The sequence below is a fragment of the Acinonyx jubatus genome, chromosome C1, assembly GCF_027475565.1.
Source record: "Acinonyx jubatus isolate Ajub_Pintada_27869175 chromosome C1, VMU_Ajub_asm_v1.0, whole genome shotgun sequence".
Lineage (NCBI taxonomy): Eukaryota > Metazoa > Chordata > Mammalia > Carnivora > Felidae > Acinonyx > Acinonyx jubatus.
Genome location: NC_069381.1, coordinates 91432753 through 91453473, shown reverse-complemented (window position 1 = coordinate 91453473; position 20721 = coordinate 91432753). Strand labels below are relative to the sequence as shown.

General features: G+C 38.3%; 1 protein-coding gene and 1 pseudogene across 10 annotated transcripts in view; both read left to right on the top strand.

Annotated features, from left to right (window-relative positions):
- Window positions 1–16759, top strand: part of WDR47 (WD repeat domain 47) — a 68806-nt gene extending 52047 nt beyond the window's left edge. For 7 of the 10 annotated variants that reach the window (XM_027058432.2, XM_027058437.2, XM_027058436.2 and 4 more), the window contains 5 exons: window positions 539–708; window positions 1475–1651; window positions 2336–2467; window positions 11897–12115; window positions 15406–16759. In XM_027058432.2, the coding sequence (XP_026914233.1) occupies window positions 539–708; window positions 1475–1651; window positions 2336–2467; window positions 11897–12115; window positions 15406–15548 (841 nt within the window). In that variant the 3' untranslated portion in view covers window positions 15549–16759. The remainder of the gene's footprint in view (window positions 1–538; window positions 709–1474; window positions 1652–2335; window positions 2468–11896; window positions 12116–15405) is intronic. The other 3 variants (XM_053214568.1, XM_027058439.2, XM_015075137.3) reach the window with 1 other exon arrangement.
- Window positions 16760–18466: 1707 nt separating this feature from the next.
- LOC106978033 (proline-rich protein 11-like) lies at window positions 18467–20238 on the top strand (annotated as a pseudogene).
- Window positions 20239–20721: the final 483 nt, after the last annotated feature.

Genomic DNA, 20721 nt, shown 5'->3' with positions numbered 1-20721 from the left:
GACACTTAACTGAGCCACCCAGATGCCCCAAGTGAAATGAAGAATTTTGAAAAAATAATCTTGTTCCTTATGTGGTCTGAAATAGAGTTAGGTTAGTCTAATAATAGTTTTTAATTTTACTTTTCAATTTTAAACATACTTTAAATTCAGAGTGCCTGGGTGGCTCAGTTGGTTGAGTGTCTGACTTCAGCTTAGGTCATGATCTCGCGGTTTGAGTTCGAGCCCCGCATCGGGCTCTGTGCTGACAGCTCAGAGCCTGGAGCCTGCTTCGGATTCTGTGTCTCCCTCTTTCTCTGTCCCTCTCATGTTCATGCTCTGTCTCTCTCTGCCTCTCAATAATAAATAAAACGTTAACAAATAAATAAATAAATAAATACACTTTAAATTCATTTCTTTTGCTTTGAGATTTTGAAGATTGTTACTGACATGTTGTCTGATACACTTTTTTGCTCCCTCCCTCAAGACAATCATAACATAGAATTTCATTAACTTTGGCAAGCAAAAAATTGAAATGTCTTTCTGTAATGTTTCTGTTTAGTGCACATGACATCCCTAAGCAGCCAGTGGTACGTTTTAAAAGGAATAAACATCATAAAGGATCCATTTACTGTGTGGCCTGGAGTCCTTGTGGACAGTTATTAGCAACAGGATCAAATGACAAATATGTTAAAGTGCTGCCCTTCAATGCAGAGACTTGTAATGCAACAGGTAGGTCCCAAGTATGTAAGCAGTAGTGTTCTTAATGTTTCTTAATGTATTCTTAATGTTTTCCTTATGTTCTTTGATATATCTCTGTTTTATTTTCAATAAAATCTAAGAATATAGCCTTTAGAGTTTTCTTGTAATTGCTTAGTTGCATTCATAAGGCATTATTCTTTTTTAGTAAGTTCTTAATCAGTGTTGTCTAATTCTTAGAAAATTATTGTTACTCAGAAAGATAACTTTTGGGGTGCCTGGGTGGCTTAGTCGGTTAAGCTTCCAATTCTTGATTTTGACTTGTGTCATGATCTCATGGTTTGTGAGTTCGAGCCTCACATCAGGCTCTGTGCTGACAGTGAGGAAACTGGGATTCTCTGTCTCCCTCTTTCCCTGCCCCTCCCCCACAGACGCACGCTCACTTTCTCTCAAAAATAGACATTTAAAAAAAAAAAGGAAAGATAACTTTTAAATAACTACCAGCAGTGCATTAATGAATATGTTCCAGAGAGTACCTGTCTTCTCTTTCTTTTTCTTTGGCATAAAAGAGAGGATAAGTCTCTAGCTGTTTTAAGGATGATGATAACTGAATCAGTACTTTGATTTCTTGAAGTTTTTTGCTCTTTAAGTAAAATGAAATTGATAATAGTATTATCCCTACATGAAAATATAAACCACTCCTCTCTACCATTATTCTTGCTTAGTTTTGAGACAGTTTAGCAATACCAAATTATCACAGTAAGTTGAGCAGCATCTTTTTTTTTAATTCTTATTGTTGTTTCAGGACCGGATCTGGAATTTAGTATGCATGATGGGACAATTAGAGACTTGGCATTTATGGAAGGCCCAGAAAGTGGTGGAGCTATTTTAATAAGTGCTGGAGCAGGGGATTGTAACATTTATACAACTGATTGTCAAAGAGGACAGGGCCTGCATGCTCTGAGTGGACATACCGGTATGTGATAGTTTCAGATGCTACTTTTCTTTTTGTTCAACCTGTGCTTTTTCCCTCTCTGCATTTTCATTGATGGGGTATATTTTATCAAAAGTGACTTCTTCAAGACAGGAAATTTTTATTTTAAAAGTTTTAATTGGGAACTTTAGATAACAACACAGTAACAATAGGTAACATTTCCCTGTGCGCTAAATCCCTTGCTTATACACATAATTTAATCCTTACAATAATCTTATATGGCAGGAAGTTGTATCTTCATCTTATATATGAAATAAACAAAATTTGAAAAGGCAAAATGACTTGACCAATATCTTACAGCTGAATATGGTAGAATTGAGATAAGACCTCAGGTCTGCCTCTTGCAAAGCCAGTGTTCTAACACCATGATCCTGTGCTTTGCCATAATTTGCCATAATTTCAAATGATAATATTTTTTTCAGTACTAATTATGGTATCCTGAAATGGTCAGTAACAAGATTGTTTAGTATGATTTTGATGTTGTGCAGTTTACTGAATTTTAGTGTTTTGAACATTGCCAGTATATTTGATATATATGGAAAGTCTCTACTACCCAGTGTATTTGATTAACCAGACCATCACATGTCTAATAATGAGTACCTAGCTTTGAATGTGTTTAAGAAAAGTACTGTTCACCATAATAACTAAGTATATGATCTTTTATAGGGCATATTTTAGCACTTTATACCTGGAGTGGCTGGATGATTGCATCTGGTTCCCAAGATAAGACTGTTAGGTTTTGGGATCTTCGAGTACCAAGCTGCGTTCGTGTTGTTGGCACAACATTCCATGGAACTGGTAGGTTTTTCAGGAATTTAAATGAATTTATATGACAAAGAAACTTTGTAAAATGCGCTTGTCTAGTTCCTCTCCCCTGCAACACATCTGTTAAAAAAAATAGGAATAAATAGTAAAACAAATAGTTGGTATTTTACAGATTACCTTAAATTCTCTCAAAATACTTTCATCTTACTTTCTTTGTAAAAATAACATTCAGCTTAGGAAACTGAGGCCCAGAGACATTAAGTGTCATGCGCCAATTATTCTGTCAGCAGGGCTCTTTTAGAACTCAGACCTTTTTTTTTTTTTTTTTAACGTTTATTTGTTTTTGAGACAGAGAGAGACAGAGCATGAACAGGGGAGGGGCAGAGAGAGAGAGGGAGACACAGAATCTGAAACAGGCTCCAGGCTCTGAGCTGTCAGCACAGAGCCTGACGTGGGGCTTGAACTCACGGACCGTGAGATCATGACCTGAGCTGAAGTCAGACGCTTAACCGACCGAGCCACCCAGGCGCCCCAGAACTCAGACCTTTAAAAAACATGTTTTAAAATATGGCAGAAATTGAAATTGAACAAGATCATTTTCTTCTCACTCCCATTCCTTGGTATCTTTCCCTAAGGAACCAATTTCTTATTTATTCTTCTATAAATATTCTTTAAGTGTATAACCAAGAAATTTGTATATATCATAACCTCCTGTCTTCTTTAAACATATGTCTAAAGAATGCACACAGAAATGGTAGCATATAATACATGACTTACTTTTTGAAGTTAACAGTATACCTTGGATTGTTCCATGTAAACCGAGGGTATTGCTCTTTGTGTTATGTCACCTTTTTAATTTTTTTTAATGTTTATTTATTTTTGAGAGAGAGAGAGAAAGAGACAGGGTGTGAGCTGGGGAGGGACAGAGGGAGAGGGAGACACAGAATCCAAAGCAGGCTCCAGACTCTGAGCTGTCAGCACAGAGCCTGACACAGGGCTTGAACCCATGAATGGTGAGATCCTGATCTGGGCCGAGGTTGGATGCTTAACCAACTGAGCCATCCAGGCACCCCATGTTACATCACCTTTTAAGAGAAGCACAATATCCTGCAATTGTTTTTATTTTAGAGTCCCTTTTCTGCTTTGTAGTTTTTATGGCACTGTTCAAAATGAAAAGGACTACTTTTCATTCTTAATTTTTGGTGGTGTTTTTGTTTTGTTATTTTAGTGCTTTATCAATTCTCTTGGCTTTCGTGGAACTTTTTTTTCCCCAGGAATATTTTACTTAATGTTTTAATAAACCTTCATTTATGACTAGAGGTGGCATAAAATTACCAACCAGCTATCAATAAACAGCTCACTAGGGACTGGCATTGACGCAGCGAATATTGCTAGGTGTTTCACTTGAGGTTCACTCAGTGCTTTAGGTTTTTGGCTTTTGTTTTTTTAAGGTTTTATTTTAATTCCAGGTAGTTAACATGCAGTGTTACATTAGTTTCAGGTGTATATTATGGTGATTCAACTATACTGTACATCACCTGGTACTCATCAAAAAGGCATTCCTTAATATCTCCAGCATCTATTTAACCTATCCTCCCAACCACCTCCCCTCTGGTAACCATCAGTTCTCCATAGTTAAGAGTGTGTTTCTTAGTTTGTCTCTTTTTGTCCCCCTATGTTCATCCGTTTTGTTTCTTAAAATCCACATATCAGTGAAATCTTACGGTGTCTTTCTCTGACTGACTTATTTCACTTAGCATTATAGCCTCTAGCTCCATCCATGTTATTGCAGATGTCAAATTTTCATTTTTTTTAATGTTTATTTTTGAGAGAGAGACAGAAAGACAGAACTTGAGCAGGGGAGGGACAGAGAGAGAGGGAGACAGAATCTGAAGCAGGCTCCAGGCTCTGAGCTGTCAGCACAGAACCCGACACAGGGCTCAAACCTACAAACTGCGATATGACCTGAGCTGAAGTTGGGTGCTTAACCGACTGAGCCGCCTTGGTGCCCCAAAATTTCATTGTTTTTTTTGGCTGAGTATTATTTCATTGTGTATATATATACTGCATCTTCTTTATCCATTCATCAGTTGATGGACACTAGGGCTACTTCCGTAATTTGGTTATTGTAAATAATGCTGCTGTAAACATAAGGGTGCATGTGTCCCTTTGTATTAGTATTTTTGTATTCTTTGAGTAAATACCCAGTAGTGCGATTGCTGGATCATAGGGTAGTTTTATGTCTAACTTTTTGAGGAACCTCCATACTGTTTTCCAGAGTGGCTATACCAGTTTGCATCCCCACTAACAGTACACAAGACTTCCTTTCTTCTTCACATCCTTACCAACACCTGTTGCTTCTTGTGTTTTTTATTTTAGCCATTCTGACAGGTGTGAGTTGATATCTCATTGTAGTTTTGATTTATATTTTCCTGATGGTAAGTGGTGATGAACATCTTTTTGTGTGTTTGTTGCCATCTGTAGGACTTATTTGGAGAAATGTGTATTCATATTTCTGCCCATTTTTAATTGGATTGTTTTTTTGGTATTGTGTGGTGTAAGTTCTTTATATATTGTGGTTACTAACCCTTTATCAGATATGTCATTTGCAGATATCTTCCTCCATTCTGTAGGTTGCCTTTTACTTTTGATGATTATGTCCTTCAGTATGCAGATGCTTTTTATTTTGATGAAGTCGCAATAGTTTATTTTTGCTTTTGTTTCTTTTACCTTACTTAGTAGACATGTCTAGAAAAAAGTTGCTTTGGCCAGTGTCAAAGAAGTTATTGCCTGTGTTCTCTTCTAGGATTTTTAAAAAAAAATGTTTGTTTATTTTTGAGAGACAGCATGAACAGGGGAGGGGCAGAGAGAGTAGAAGACAGAGGATTTGAAGCAAGCTCTGTGCTGAGAGTGGAGAGCCAGATGTGGGGCTCGAACTCATGAACTGTGAGATCATGACCTGAGCCGAAGTTGGACACTTAACCGACTGAGCCACCCAGGCGCCCCTCTCTTCTATGATTTTTATGGTTTCAGGTCTCACATTTCGGGCTTTAATGCATTTTGAATTGCTTTTTGTATATGGTGTAAGAAACTGGTCCAGATTCTTTCTTTTGTGTTTTGCTATTTAGTTTTCCCAACACCATTTGTTGAAAAGACTGTCTTTTTCCCATTGGATATTCTTTCCTGCTTTGTTGAAAATTAATTTACCATATAGTTGTGAATTCATTTCTGGGTTTTCTGTTCTGTTCTGTAGATTTTTGTGCCAGTACTGTAGTTTTGATTACCAATGCTTGGTAATAAAACCTGAAATCTGGAATTGTGTTGCCTCCAGTTTTGCTTTTCTTTTCCAAGATTGCTTTGGCTATTCAGGGTCTTTTGTGGTTCCATACAAATTTTGGAATTGTTTATTTTAGGTCTGTGAAAAATGCTGTTGGTATTTTGATAGGGATTGCATTAAATGTGTATATTGCTTTGAGTAGTATAGACATTTTTACCAATATTTATTCTTCCAGTCCATGAGCACGGAATATCTTTCCATTTCTTTGTGTCATCTTCAGTTTCTTTCATCAGTGTTCCACAGTTTTCAGAGTACAGGTCTTTTACCTCTTTGTTAGGTTTATTCCTAGGTATCTTATTATTTTGGGTGCATTTGTTAAGATTGTTTTTTTTAAACTTCTCTTTCTGTTGCTTTATTATTTGTGTACAGAAATGCAACAGATTTCTGTACATTGATTTTTGTATCCTGTGAGTTTACTAAATTTGTTTGTTAGGTTCTAGCAGGATTTTGGTGGAGTCTTTCAGATTTTTTTATATATAGTATCATGTTATCTGCAAGTAGTGAAAGTTTTACTTCTTCTTTACCAGTTTGGATGCCTTTTATTTCTCTTTTGCTGTTTGATTGCTGTGGGTCGGACTTCCAGCATTATGTTGAATAAAAATGGTAAGAGTAGACACCCTTGTCTTGTTCCTGACCATAGGGTAAAAGATCTCAGTTTTTTCCCATTAAGGATGATGCTATCTATAGATTAAAAAAATTTTTTTTTTAGCGTTTATTCATTTTTGAGAGACAGAGACAGCATGAGCAGGGGAGGGGCAGGAAGAGAGGGAGACACAGAATCCAAAGCAGGCTCCAGACTCTGAGCCTTCAGCACAGAGCCCAATGCGGGGCTCGAACCCACAAATCATGAGATCATGACCTGAACTGAAATTGGACACTTAGCCAACTGAGCCACCCAGGTGCCCCAATTACTAATTTAGTATCTTTGCTGGTTATCAGTCTGTTTAAATTTTCTATTTCTTCCTATTTCAGTTTTGACAATTTATATGTTTCTAGGAATTTATCCACTTCTTCCAGGTTGCCAATTTTTTGGTATATAATTTTTCATAATATTCTCTTATAATTACTTGTATTTCTGTGGTATTGGTTATTATGTCTCCTCTCTCATTTGTGATTTTATTTATTTAGGTCCTTTGTCTTTTTTTTCTTCATAATTCTGGCTAGAGGTTTATCAATTTTATTGATTTTTTTTCCCCCAAAGAACCAGTTCCTAGTTTCATTGATTTGTTCTATTTTTTTAGTTTTTACATGGACCTTTTTCTATACTTTGATTCCAACCAGATATGATTTGTTCTAGCAAGCTTGATTCTGGAATACATACACATGTGTATTTTTATATATGAATATGTGATCATTGATTTGTTAAACTTTAGTTTGCACTGTCACCAAAGTTAATGTGTAACATGGTTTAAAGAACCAAACAGTTTAATAAGGTTTGAATAAGAAAAATATCAGTACCCTGAGAATTGTCCCCTGTCCTTCAGCCATTGCCTCGTTTCCCATTTCTCCAAGGAAACCTTTTCTTTCATGTTTATTTATTTTTGAAAGATAGAGAGTGCGCATGTGTGCATGTGTTACATGCACAAGTGGGGGAGAGGCAGAGGGAGAGAGAATCCCATGCAGTCTCTGCACTGTCAACGCAGAGCCCGACACGGGGCTCCATCTCATGAACCTCATGAGATCATGACCTGAGCCAAAATCAAAAGTTGGATGCTTATCTGAGTGAGCCACCTAGGATTCCCTCCAAGGCAACCATTTTAAACTTTTGTAGTAGTTGTATTTTCATAGTTTCCATATTTCTAAATAACATACCCATAATCATAGATTTTTAGGATTGTTTATTCCCTTAACACCATAAAAGATGAAGGTTTAACTTTTCATGTCCCTTTCTGATTCCTGTTGTTCCTCATCCACTCACATACTTTCTGTCTCCTATCTTTTCAATATAGCTGTACCATTTTTGGTTAGATCAGTATTCATTCTTTACATTGTTTTAACCACTCTGAGCACTTACTATGCTATCCATATCTTTTTTTTTTCCTTTTCTTTCATATCTTTTGTTTTTCTTGGTGTTAATAATTGTATTTTTTGGTTTTCTTTGCTTAGTTTCTATACATTTATCTCACTGACTTATCTCCAGATTCTCCCCTAGTTGTCTAAATTATTTCACCCCCTTTTCTCTCCTTTTCAGAGACTTCAACATTTTGGTCATGTCCTCTCTCCTGCAACATTATCTCCTCTACTGGATCTGCCCTTCTTTCTTGTCTACCATAGACCTACAAAAATGTTATAGAATTGGCAATGCCCCAAAGTTCCTCTGTTGACCTCCTTATCCCCCTCCCAATTTTTTGCTCTTTCTACCCAGATGTCTCAGAAGTCTTGCTTACATATATTGTTTCCATTACCTCACCCTTAGTCTTCCACCTATTCCAGTCTGTCTCTTGCTTCCTCCACTCCAGCAAGAGCTACATTTTTCAAGGTTACCAACAATTTCATTTTGTCAAATCACCTTTTTTTTTTTAAGTTTATTTTTGAGAGAGAGAAAGAGAGAGAGAATGAACCAGCGGGGGAGCAGTAGAGAGAGAGGGAGACAAAGGATCCAAAGCAGGCTCTGTGCTGAGAGCAGAGAGCCCAGTATGGAGCTCGAACTCAAAAGCCATGAGATCGTGACCTGAGCCACAGTCTGACGCTTAACCGACTGACCCACCCAGATACCCCTGTCGCATCACCTTTAAATCCTTATTTTACTTCAGTTCTCGGTGACTTGCAGCAGTTAACCTCTTTCTCTTTTCTTTTGGGCTTTTTATTCTCCTTGTACATTTCTGTATAACTGTTCCTTTGTGATTCTTTCTTATCTGCTTAGTCTCTAAATTTGACATTCCCTAGGACTAGGACTTTTGTCTCCTTCCTTTCTCTACTTGACTACATCTGTTCCTCCAGCTTTAAGTGTAACTCATATGTTGACAGACCTAAAATTTTTGTCTCTAGCCCAAACTTTTTCTGCACGGCTGGCTCATATTTCTAACCTTCTTTTGGATATCTTCTAGGATATGTCAAACTTAACGTGTCTTAAACCAAACTATTGAATCAATGACCTCTCTCCTTAAACAAAACTGCCCCACACCTCCTCACCTAAGTGGTACTACCACCCATTGTCCATGCCAGAAGGAGTCTCCCCAGATCCTTCTTTCTCTCCTTCCCTCCAGTAATCAATCCATAAACAAATTGTTGTTTTAGCCTCCAAAATTTATCTTAAATCCATCTACTGCTTTCCATTTTTATTGGCACCACTCTAGGATAAACCACCACCATCTCTCAACCACTGCAAGAGCTTCCTTAGTCTGCACTTACACTTTTGCCACCTCTAGCCCACGGTCCACACAACAGCCAGAGCACATCAGACTCTGCTTACAGCACTTCAGTGCTTTCTGATTGCTCCTAGGTTAATGTGCAGACTCTTTACCATGCCCCCAAGACCCTGCTTGATCTGGCATTGTGTATTCCTCTAGTCTTAACTCAGATCACTTGTTTTTCCTTTCATTTCCTGGAATGTACCAAACTTCCCACCTCTAGTGAGTTCACATGCTGTTTCCTTGACCTGAAATGTTCTTCCATTTGTCTTCTCTTGGTTAGGTCCTTCGAATCTTTATGTCTTAGCTTCAGTAGCACCTTGCCAGAGAGGCCTTCTTTGCACTAATTGGGACCTCACTATTATTTTCTATCACTGAACTCCATTTGTTGACTTCATAGCTCTTATCACTATTTAAAATTATATATTTGTGGGGCGCTAGGGTTGCTCAGTCAGTTAAGTGTCCGACTTCAGCTCAGCTCATAACCTCATGGTCCGTGAGTTTAAGCCCTGTGTCGGGCTCTGTGTTGACAGCCCAGAGCCTGGAGCCTAACAGACTTTCCTGGATTTCTGTTGGCATCATCAACTTTGCATGTATAAAACTAAAGTCATTATATTTCCCCTGCAAATCAGTTCTTCTCATTTTTTCCCTTTTTTTTGGATAACAGTTCTCTTATTTCCTCATGCAACTAGATTTGAAATCTAGGACTCATTTTTTTTTCTCCTTTTTTTGCCCCATTGAGGACAAGACTGTTGATTCTTCATTAAATTTTTTTTGGTAAAATGTGTCTGTCTTCATTTAGGCTCTTATTCTCTTGTTATTCTATTAGTTGTCTTGTCTTCTAGAGGTTACCCTTTTAGACTTCAAAGTCTATTTGAATTTGAAACACATTTTCACATAGATTAATCTTTTCAAAGTACTGGTTAGACTATATAATTCTCTTGCTGGGAAATTTGCAGTTATGTTTCACTGTGTATAAGAACAAGTTCAAACTCTGCAGTTTGACACTGCAGATGCCTAAAAGTCTGGCCCTAACCTGCCTTTTTTTTTTTTTTTCATGTTTGTTTATTTTGAGAGAGAGAGACATAGCATAGAGCACAGCAGGAGAGGGGCACAGAGATAGGGAGAGAGAAAATCCCAAGCAGGCTCCACACTGTTAGTGCAGATCCAGATGTGGGGCTTGATCTCATGAATCGTGAGATCATGACCTGAGCTGAAATCAAGAGCTGGACACTTAACGGAGCCATGCAGGCACCCCTTGACCCTAATCTGCCTTTTATGGCTCAGCTACAAACTACTTTTTATGTTAACTTGTTGAACCAAGTGACTCCAGCAAACTAAGCCACCTGTCCTTAAACATTTTTATACTTTTCCTCTAAATGTTATTTCATGTAATTCTGTTTCATGTAATAGCCCTCATCTTTTCTCTATCAAAATCTTAGGCAAAGTTTATTTTTACATATGTGTATAATAAATACAGTTGCTCTCTTATTTATACTATTTACTGTTCTTTAAAGTCTAACTTATGTCCCTTTTTTCTATGAAGTATTCCCAAGCCACGTCAGCCTAGAGCAGTGTTCTTCAACCTTATTTTCATTATTGCCCCCTGCGAGGAGAAAAACTAAATTAAATTTTTTCCTAACAAGAGAAATTAAATACTAAGGAGTAAGATTTTGTTGGGTGGGGTTAAGCTTTGGGGGGTGGGGGTGCTAACAAACTTTTTTTAATGTTTAAGAGTTTTCCTATCCCCTGGAAACCATTTTGCACTCCCTTGGGGGCATTATTACCCCCCCCATTGAAAATGCCTAATCTGGATTTAGGGATGCAACCTGTGAACTCAGCACTTATTTTCATCCAGTTCCTACTGGCAGTTATTCTTATGTTGCTTAGACACATTTCCTCTACTATGTCCTAAAACATATTTTGTTACTTAATTTCTTATTCCCTTAACTAGACTCTGAGCTGGTTATGGGAGTATTTCTGGACACTTACCCAGCAGAGATAGCACTGCCTTAGGAGTAGTGGCTCATCTATTGTACTATTGTGTTATAGGTAATGGTGTCCCAGGGGGTTCTCCCAGATGATTAAAAAAAAACAAAACAAAAAAAAACCAGACTTTCTTGTTTCTCATAGAATCTTGCTTACACTTTGTCTCTAAAAAGGATGAAAGTGTTTATTGGTTGAATGCTTTTTTTTAATGTTTATTTTTGAGAGAGAGAATGAGAGTGTATGCATGCATGGGGGGGTTGTGCAGAGAGAGAGAGGGAGACAGATGATCTGAAGTGGGCTCCTTGCTGTTAGCACAGAACCCTCTGCAGGGCTCGAACTCATGAATAGCAAGATCATGACCTCAAATGAAGTCAGACACTAAACTGACTGAGCCATCCAGGTGTCCATGGTTGAATGTTGATTTGGATTTTTCCTTAACAGTATTGACAAGCTACATTAAATTAAAAAAAATTTTTTTAATGTTTATTTATTTTTGAGAGAGACAGAGACAGAATGTGAGTGGGTTAGGGGAAGAGAGAGAGGGAGACACAGAATCAGAAGCAGACTCCAGGCTCTGAGCTGTCAGCACAGAGCCCGACGCAGGGCTCAAACTCACAAGCCGTGAGATCATGACCTGAGCCGAAGTCAGACACTCAGCCGACTGAGCCACCCAGGTGCCCCAGCTACGTTAAATTTTTAATGTATGGTTCCATGAACACAATTAGCTGTTGTAGTTTAGCTGTATTGGTTTTTCCATGTGAAACTTTTATTCTGTCTTCTATACAGGCAGTGCAGTGGCTTCTGTAGCTGTAGATCCCAGTGGACGTCTCTTGGCCACAGGACAAGAAGATTCTAGCTGCATGTTGTATGACATAAGAGGAGGAAGAATGGTACAAAGTTATCATCCTCATTCCAGCGATGTTCGCTCTGTTCGATTCTCTCCTGGAGCTCACTACTTGCTAACAGGATCCTATGATATGAAAATAAAGGTGACAGACCTGCAAGGTGAGAGAGATTGACTTTTTCCTTTTTTGTGGTCTCTCCTATTTGGGATTTTTTTTTAATCCACATATTTTTTTTTAATTTTTCTTTTTAAATTCCAGTATAATTAGCATATGGTGTTATATTACTTTTGGGTATAAAATATAGCCATTCAACAATTCCATATATCACCCGGTGCTCATTGAGATAATTATACTTGTAATCCCTTTCCCCTTCCTTTATTTCATCCATCCCCCATGCACCTCCCTTCTGGTAACTATCAGTTCTCTTTAGTTAAGACTCTGGTTTTTTTGTTCCTTGTTTTCTTTGTTTTGTTTCTTAAATTCCACATATGAGTGAAATCATATGGTATATGTCTTTCCCTGAATGATTTATTTCACTTAGTATTATACCCTCCATCCATGTTGTTGGCAAATGCCAAGACTTCATTGTTTTTTATGGCTGAGTAATATTCCTGTGTGTGTATGTGTGTGTGTGTGTGTGTGTGTGTGTGTGTGTTCCATATCTGTTCATCTATTGTGGATATTTGGGTTGCTTCCATATCTTGGCTATTGTAAATAATGCTACAATAAATACAAGGGTGCATATATCTTTTGAATTAGGGTTTTTGTGTTCTTTGGGTAGATACCCAGTAATGGAATTACTGGATCATATGATAACTCTAGTTTTAATTTTTTGAGGAACCTTTGTACTGTTTTCCATTGTGGCTATACTAGTTTACATTCCCACCTTTTGGGTGCACAAGAATTCCTTTTTTCTCCACATCCTCACCAAAACCTGTGTTGTGTTGTTGATTTAGCCATTCTGACAGGTGTGAGTTGATAACTCATTTGTAATTTTGACTTGTATTTCCCTGATGATGAGTGATGTTGAGCATCTTTTCATATGTCTGTTGGCCATCTGTCTGTCTTTGGAGAAATGTCTGTTCATGTCTTCTGCCCATTTTTAATTATAGATTATTTGGGGTTTTTTTTTATGTGTGTGTGTGTTTGTGTAAGTTCTTTATTATGTTTTAGTTACTAAGCCTTTATCAGATATGTCATTTCCAAGTATCTTCTCCCACTCCATGGGTTCTCTTTCTGTTTTGTTGATTGTTTCCTTTGCTGTGCAGAAGCTTGTTACTTTGCTGTAGCTCCAGGAGTTCATTTTTGCTTTCATTTCCTTTGCCTCAGGAGACATACCTAGAAAAATGTTGCTATTGTTGATGTCAGAGAAATTACTGCCTGTGCTCTCTTCCAGGATTTTTATGGCTATTTGGGATGTTGTTGTTAATCCGCTGTAATGGACTATATAATATTTTCAAATTTTAGTTTTATAGTATTCAGTGGTCAAATTACTGGTACTGTATTGATGTGACTTATAGAAAATTATTAAACAGATCAAGTGAATAGTCTTATTAAGTAGTTCTTAAAATATTGAAAAGAATCAGCACTTATTACAATGAATCATTTTGAGTTCAATGATGGTAGATGTTAAAATATACATTTATGTACTCCACTTTGCTTCTACTTTAAAGTTTATTTATTTTGAGAGAGAAAGAGAGCTCAAGCATGGGAGGGGCATAGAGAGAGAGAATCCCAAGCAAGCTCTGCACTGTCAGTGCAAGCCCAACACAGGGCTTGAACGCACGAACCATGAGATCATGACCTGAATCGATACCAAGAGTCGGCTGCTTAACCGAGTGAGCCACCCAGGCACCCCTGCTTCTGCTTTAAAAAATGTATAATATGTGTAATTATATCTTCAGCATCTAGTTTTATTTTTAATCACTTAGTAAACAATCATTTATTTTGTATCAACTAGAGACAGAAGAGAAATGAATAAGACAGGGAACTTCCTCCTTGATGGAGCTTACATTTTAAATATATTTTTTTAATATTTATTTATTTTTGAGAGAGACAGAGTGGGAGCAGAGGAGGGGCAATAGAGAGGGAGACACAGAATCTGAAGCGGGCTCCAGGCTCTGAGCTGTCAGCACAGAGCCCAATGTGGGGCTTGACCCACGAACCATGAGATCATGACCTGAGGCAAAGTCAGACACTTAACTGACTGAGCCACCCAGGCACCCCGGGAGCTTACATTTTAGAGGTCAATAAAAAGTAAACCAGATAATGATGTAATTTCAAGTATTGGTAAGTGCAGTTAAAAAATTAGCAAGGTGGGAGAGAATGGGTGGATAGGGAAGGCTATTTTAGGTAGGCTTAGGTAGATCTCTCTAGGGAAATGCCATTTGTGCAGAGACTTGTGTGATGAGAAGGCACAGCCAGGGCAGGACCCCAGGAGGAGATCGTAGCTTCTGGAGAGGTGCTGAGGCAGGAGTGAATTCAACATGTTCACGAGGCTACAAGAAGCCAGTGTGGCTGGGACTTAGAGAACTAAGGGAGTGAGGGACAGAAGAATAAGTCTGAGGCAGGGTTTTATAGGCATGTTTAAAAAGCATAATGGGAATCCTTTGGAATATTTAAAACAGGGAGTGATCTGATTTGATATCTATTGATATTGTTCAAAAGGTAATTTTGAGTTCTGTAGGGAGAATGGATTATAAGTATAAATATCAGGAGATTATCAGAACAGTTCAGTTGAGGGATTGATAGTAGCTTGGGCTAGGGTGGTAGAGGTGGAGGGTGGTGCAAAGTGACTGAATTTGGGATATATTTTAATTTGGACTAAATTTGAGGAGTTAGCGAAATGCTGATTCCTAGGTTTTCGGCATGAGCAACTAGGTGGTGCTGTTAATTGAGATAAGGAAGATAGGTAGGAGGAACAGGTTTGGGCAAGAAAATCAAGTGTTCAGTTTGAACAAATGAAGATGACTATGAGGCAGTCAAGTGAGATGTCGAATAGCTATTTGCATTCTAGTCTGGAGCTCAGGTGAGAAGTCAAGGTTGGAGGCGAAATGTGTGAGTCATAAGTATACAAATGGCCATGGTATCATGGTACTAGATGAAATTTCGTAGGAAGTGGATATAAAGTAAACAGGAAATTTGAAGGCTGATTCCTGGGAAAGGAACAACAGCAAAGGAAACCAAGATGTAGTGGCACCAAAGTCAGAGAGAAGTTGAGAGAGAGTTTCAAGGAGAGAGTGGCAGCTGTGTCCAATGTTGCTGTGTATATTTTACCCACTCCTACTAACAGATATTCAGTAATATATCCCTGTTTAAACCTTTAAATGTATTAAATTGATGTAGTTTAGGACTTTGTATACTATAATGTCTTCAAGTAACAGGAAGTGTGTGAAATCTATACATATACTTATTTTGTATTGTAAATCAGTATCTCTCTTTTTAATTTAGGAGATCTCACTAAGCAGCTTCCTATCATGGTGGTAGGGGAGCACAAGGACAAAGTGATTCAGTGCAGATGGCACACCCAGGATCTGTCCTTCCTGTCGTCCTCTGCAGACAGAACTGTAACCCTCTGGACTTACAACGGATAGAGTAACCCAGTGTCAATCTATGCAGTGAAAGCACAGAGACTTAAGACTACTGAGTTGTGAAAATAACAAATCTGAAGAACATAGACTGACTGGGAAAGCGGCTTAGCACGTGGAGGCCCCTTATTACCATGTATCCCTTTGATAGGAACTGTTGGGTGGTGTTATTCTGCAGTGCTTTCAGTCTTCCACGTGAGCTCGTGCTGCTGTGATCTGCTATATGTAGTCTTGTTGCCAAAGTCTGCGGAAGAGCTCTTATGTTGTCAGTGTGCACTCCGAGGTGGACGATGTGTTTACGGTTTAGTATTAAATGCATTCCTTGGTCTTTGCCTAAATAACAGTTTTATATACACATTGAAATTGAGCTATACTTTAAGCATATTATTACATGTAACGCAACCAAGCTCTACACGAATTAAACATAGGTGTTCAGAAATTACTTTTCTCACAAGCCCATGATACTGTATCACTTGTCAGCTAGAGGTCAGAATTTTTTATGTCTCTCAAAAGTTACATGGTTATTTTCACTAAGGATTATTATGGAGTTGAAAGATGGATGGAAAACTGCCTCTTAGTTCATTGTGTGGTATTGGCCTTTTCTTTCTTAAACCCAGGGATATAATTACTATTTTGTCACATTATTTCGTTTCAGGCTTAAAAGGTAAATATGTTTGCTTCAGAAACTTGTTAATTTCAGTTTTTTGATTGCAACAGGATACCTCCCTTCTAAACTGTACTGTAGAAGCAGAGCAGCAGCGCTATGTGATGCAACACTTGATGGTACAGTAAACTGACTGGCTAGCATTTTTCCTCTTAAAAATAAAAAATTTGCCATAGACTATAGCATGGTTTGAAATGCTATGTCTGCATGATAATTTAAAATGGAAAATTTTAAACTTTGCACTCCAAAAGCTTATTTGGATTTGTTTCTTGCACTGTTTTGTGTAATGCAGAATAATGATTTTATTTCTATGGCATTGTAGATCCTAACATTTATGTATCTTTATTTTCATATTGTACAGTAATTTTACTTTAAATTATTAAATAGGCTATTTTATTTATTTCAAATGCAGTTGAGTTGGTTCTAATTATTGAACTGTCTGTGCACTGTATGTAGCAAGCATTTTTAATCTATTGTATACAAGTGGAAAGGATATTATTAGAAGTGTAACTGTGCTATTATTTCAATAAAGACCTCTTGACATCTAAAAGAATTCCTCTTCCTCAGTGTCTGTGACTTTCAATTTAGAGTGTTATTTTTTCCAGTTTACTTGGAAGTGTTGTGGCCAGTGGGTGAACCCCACAATCAATTTCTTAAATTTCTTCCTATAGTTCTACTAACTTACTTTTTAGTTTATTTTTATTTTTTAACTTGAGAGAGAAAGAGAACATGAGCAGGGGAGAGGAGAAGGGAGGGGGAGAGAGAGAGAGAAAAAAAAGAGAGAATTGTAAGCAGGCTCCACGCTCGGTGTGGGAGCCTGATGTGGGGCTCGATTCCACAGCCATGAGATCATCACCTGGGCCAAAATCAGGAGGTGGACGCTTAATCCACTGAGCCTCCCAGGTGCCTCTACTAACTTACTTTTTAACCCCTGGCAACTGCCTAACTTTTGTGTGTCTCCTATTTCTTTTATTCACAGTCTAGGGAACTGTCCATCCTGGATATATTGTGAAAGTTGATTAATAAAAGCCCAGGAAAATACATAAATTGCAAGTTAGACTACAAATATGTTGAACTGAGTGCTTTGGAAAGAAATGAAATCTAATTAGTTGTGTATATTCAGCGGGTACACTGTTTTCCTACGTTGGAGAAGGGAATTCTGTGAAAATTTGCTACATCTCCTCTTCAGTTTACTTCCATGCTTAATTTTACACATTCTACACATTACAGCAGGTCATTAGTGTTAAGTTTAAAACTAGGAAAAAAGGCATTTTCCTGATACAGACCAGTTCAACTTCATGGTAAAAAAGTGTTCATAAAATTATTCCATCACTATCAAGGAGAGAACTTTAAGATCCTCCTATATATGGGATATAGAATTCATTTTGCAGTGCATTAGATAATAAGCACTAGAAATTACTTTAATAAACATCTTATTATATATTTCCTTTTTCCCATGCCTCCACACTGTCTTCTCCATGGCATGGAGGCGAATAGATTCTTAGAGGTTCATGTAAACAAGAAAATAAGAGAATTGAGGTATCTACATTCTCTGAACCCTTCTCAGTGGGGTTGGGGAAGGACAGTGAGGAAGGGAGGGGGTGCAGAAATGTTTAACCCCTTCCTACAGAAGTATCAGAAGTCTGATTCAAATCTTATTTTTTTAAAAAATATTTTGAAAGGGAGAGAGAGTGAGCAGGGGAGGGGCAGAGAGAGAGTGAGAGAGAATCCCAAGCAGGCGCTGCACTGACTGTGCAGGACTGGATCTCAAGAACTGTGAGATCATGACCTGAGCTGAAATCAAGAATTGGACCCTTAACTGACCGAGCCACTCAGGTACCAAAGGACAGAATCAGCAGGGAGAAAATGCAACCTACAAAATGGGAGAAAAGATCTGCAAATCATATATCTGATAAAGGATTAATATCCAGAATATATAAGAACTATAGCTTAAAAACAACCAAAAAAACCCAACCAGATTAAAAAATGGGCAAAGGGGGGCATCTGAGTGGCTCAGTCAGTTAAGCATCCGACTTCAACTCAGGTCATAATCTCACATTGTGTGCGTTCGGGCCCCACATCAGGCTCTGTGCTGACAGCTCAGAGCCTGGAGCCCGCTGCAGATTCTGTTCTCCCTCTCTCTCTGCCCCTCCCCTGCTCGCACTCTCTCTCTCAAAAATAAACATTAAAAAGCATAAATTTAAAAAATGGGCAAAGTATTTGACTAGGCATTTCTCCAAAGAATGTAGACAAATGATCAATAAGCACATGAAAACATGCTTAACACTACTATTCATAAGGGAAGTGAAAATGAAAACCACAATGAGATCCCACCTCACACCCATTAGGATAGCCATTATCAAAAACACGAGATTATATGTGTTGGCAAGGATGTGGAGAATTTGCAACTCTTGCATAAAATCGTGTAGCCCCTATAGCAAGGGAAAGGCCACTACCCTGACTCTAATTCCCAGGCTCTTAGACTTAAATCATGCCCAAGTTGACACAATGAGGAAGAAAGCTAAAAGCCAAAGTTAAAAGATTATCCAAAAAAAAAAAAAAAAAGCCTTTCACTTTCAGTTCAAGCTAATTATACTTCCCAGTCTGCCACCATCACCAGAAAGAGTGGTTATTGCTTCAATAGGTAACACTCAGCAGAAGCTGGCTAAGATAATACTGGAACTTCAAATTTCCCAGTATCAAAGATACAGTAAAATAGAGTGTGGTCTATGTACAACTGGTATAGGAACTGCAATGGCCCAGAGTTTAGAAGTATTGAAAGACCCCATCTTTCCATTCTGTATCTGCCACTAAGAACTTTCTAGTCTAAAACAATGGTTTTGCATTTTGGAAAGTGAATTGTGCAAACTCCAGGAAGCACTGAAGGACCATCTTGGAAAATTTGACCTGTCCGAGCTCTGGTCAAATGTGTCACATAAGTGGCAAATTTACAAATGTGCCTGCCTGTGTCCTAACCATCCCTGGAGAATCCTGAGCTGCACTTCCTCCCATGTTGCCACAGCCGGCCAGCCATCTTCCTCCTCATCCGATTCTGTCTCCACTCCCTCCACCTCCTCCTCTGCCTGTACCTCCACCACCTATAGCACCTTTGCTGCTCAGAAATTCTTTTTTTTAAAGTTTATTTTTATTTATTTTGAGAGAGAGCAAGCAGGGGAGGGGCAGAAAGAGAGGGAGAGAGAATCCCAAGCAGGCTCCGTGCTGTCAGCACAGAGCCTGAATCAGAGCTCAAACCCATGAACAAGCAGATCATTACCTGAGTCAAAACCAAGAGTTGGACGCTCAACTGATTGAGCCACCCAGGTGCCCCTCAGAAATTCCGACTGTATTAAAACACTTCAGCCTGGACCATTAAAAAAAAGATGGATTCATGCAGCCAACAATTAAAGATCTACTTACTGAAATTAAAGAAGACATAGGTTTTTTTTTTTTTAATTTTTTAATGTTTATTCATCAGGGAGAGAGAGAGAGAGAGAGAGAGAGAGAGAGAGAATGAGTGGGGTAGGGGCAGAGAGAAAGGGAGACACAGAATCCAAAGCAGGCTCCAGGCCCTGTGCTGTCAGCACAGAGCCCAATGCGGGGCTGGAACTCATGACCTGTGAGATCATGACCCGAGCAGAAGTCAGATGCTTAACCAACCGAGCCACTCAGGCACCCCAAGACGACACAGTTTTGATGGAGATGTTTGTACCAGCACCAAAGGCATGGAATCCACTAGTTACTGTCTCAGACCTGCAGGGTGTTATCCTGAAAACCAACTCAACTGACAAATGTCTTACTTATTCCTGGTAAAAGCCAGATAAATCTGTGGAAACTACTTAGGAAAGTCGCTGTAGAGAGGAGCCCAGGTGGAACCTCACTTACCAATAAAAAAAATATGGAAACAGGAGCTAGGTTGACTCTAGTCATGACCTGGGACTGAAGGAGAAAGTGGAGTGGAGACAGTGGAGTCACCTTAGAAGCCCGACTCAAATTCTGCCACTTTCTATAAGCAGCTTTGTTGAACAAAACTGATGCCAACTCTGCCTGACTGCATGTGATGGTCCAAAAAAATACACAGATAAAATCAGCCAACTTTTTTTTTAATGTAGTAGAGTATGTATAAATAACTATACTAGTCTATAATTCTATCTGAAGGATTAAAGTATGTTTGGAGCCCATACATACTGTGGTATAAAGTGGGTATTTGGATATTTTTTGTATGAACAATAAGAGAACAGATTCGAGAAAATGCAATCCCCAAAGTGATGTTTATCCTGCAATTACCCAAATTAGGTTGGAAACATTGTTCACATTTAACTAGATAACTAATTTGTACTTAATAGGTATAGTTATGACATTAAGAAATGTCCATTCATCTTGAATATTCTTGGGTAATTAAAAATAAAAGTATTTCAGCCTATAAAGCTAATGCATTCATTAAGTGCTGAAACTTGATCAGTAAAAAAGACCCTCTAGATTTGTTTTCTGTCCTCTATAAGCAGTTAAGAGGTAAGA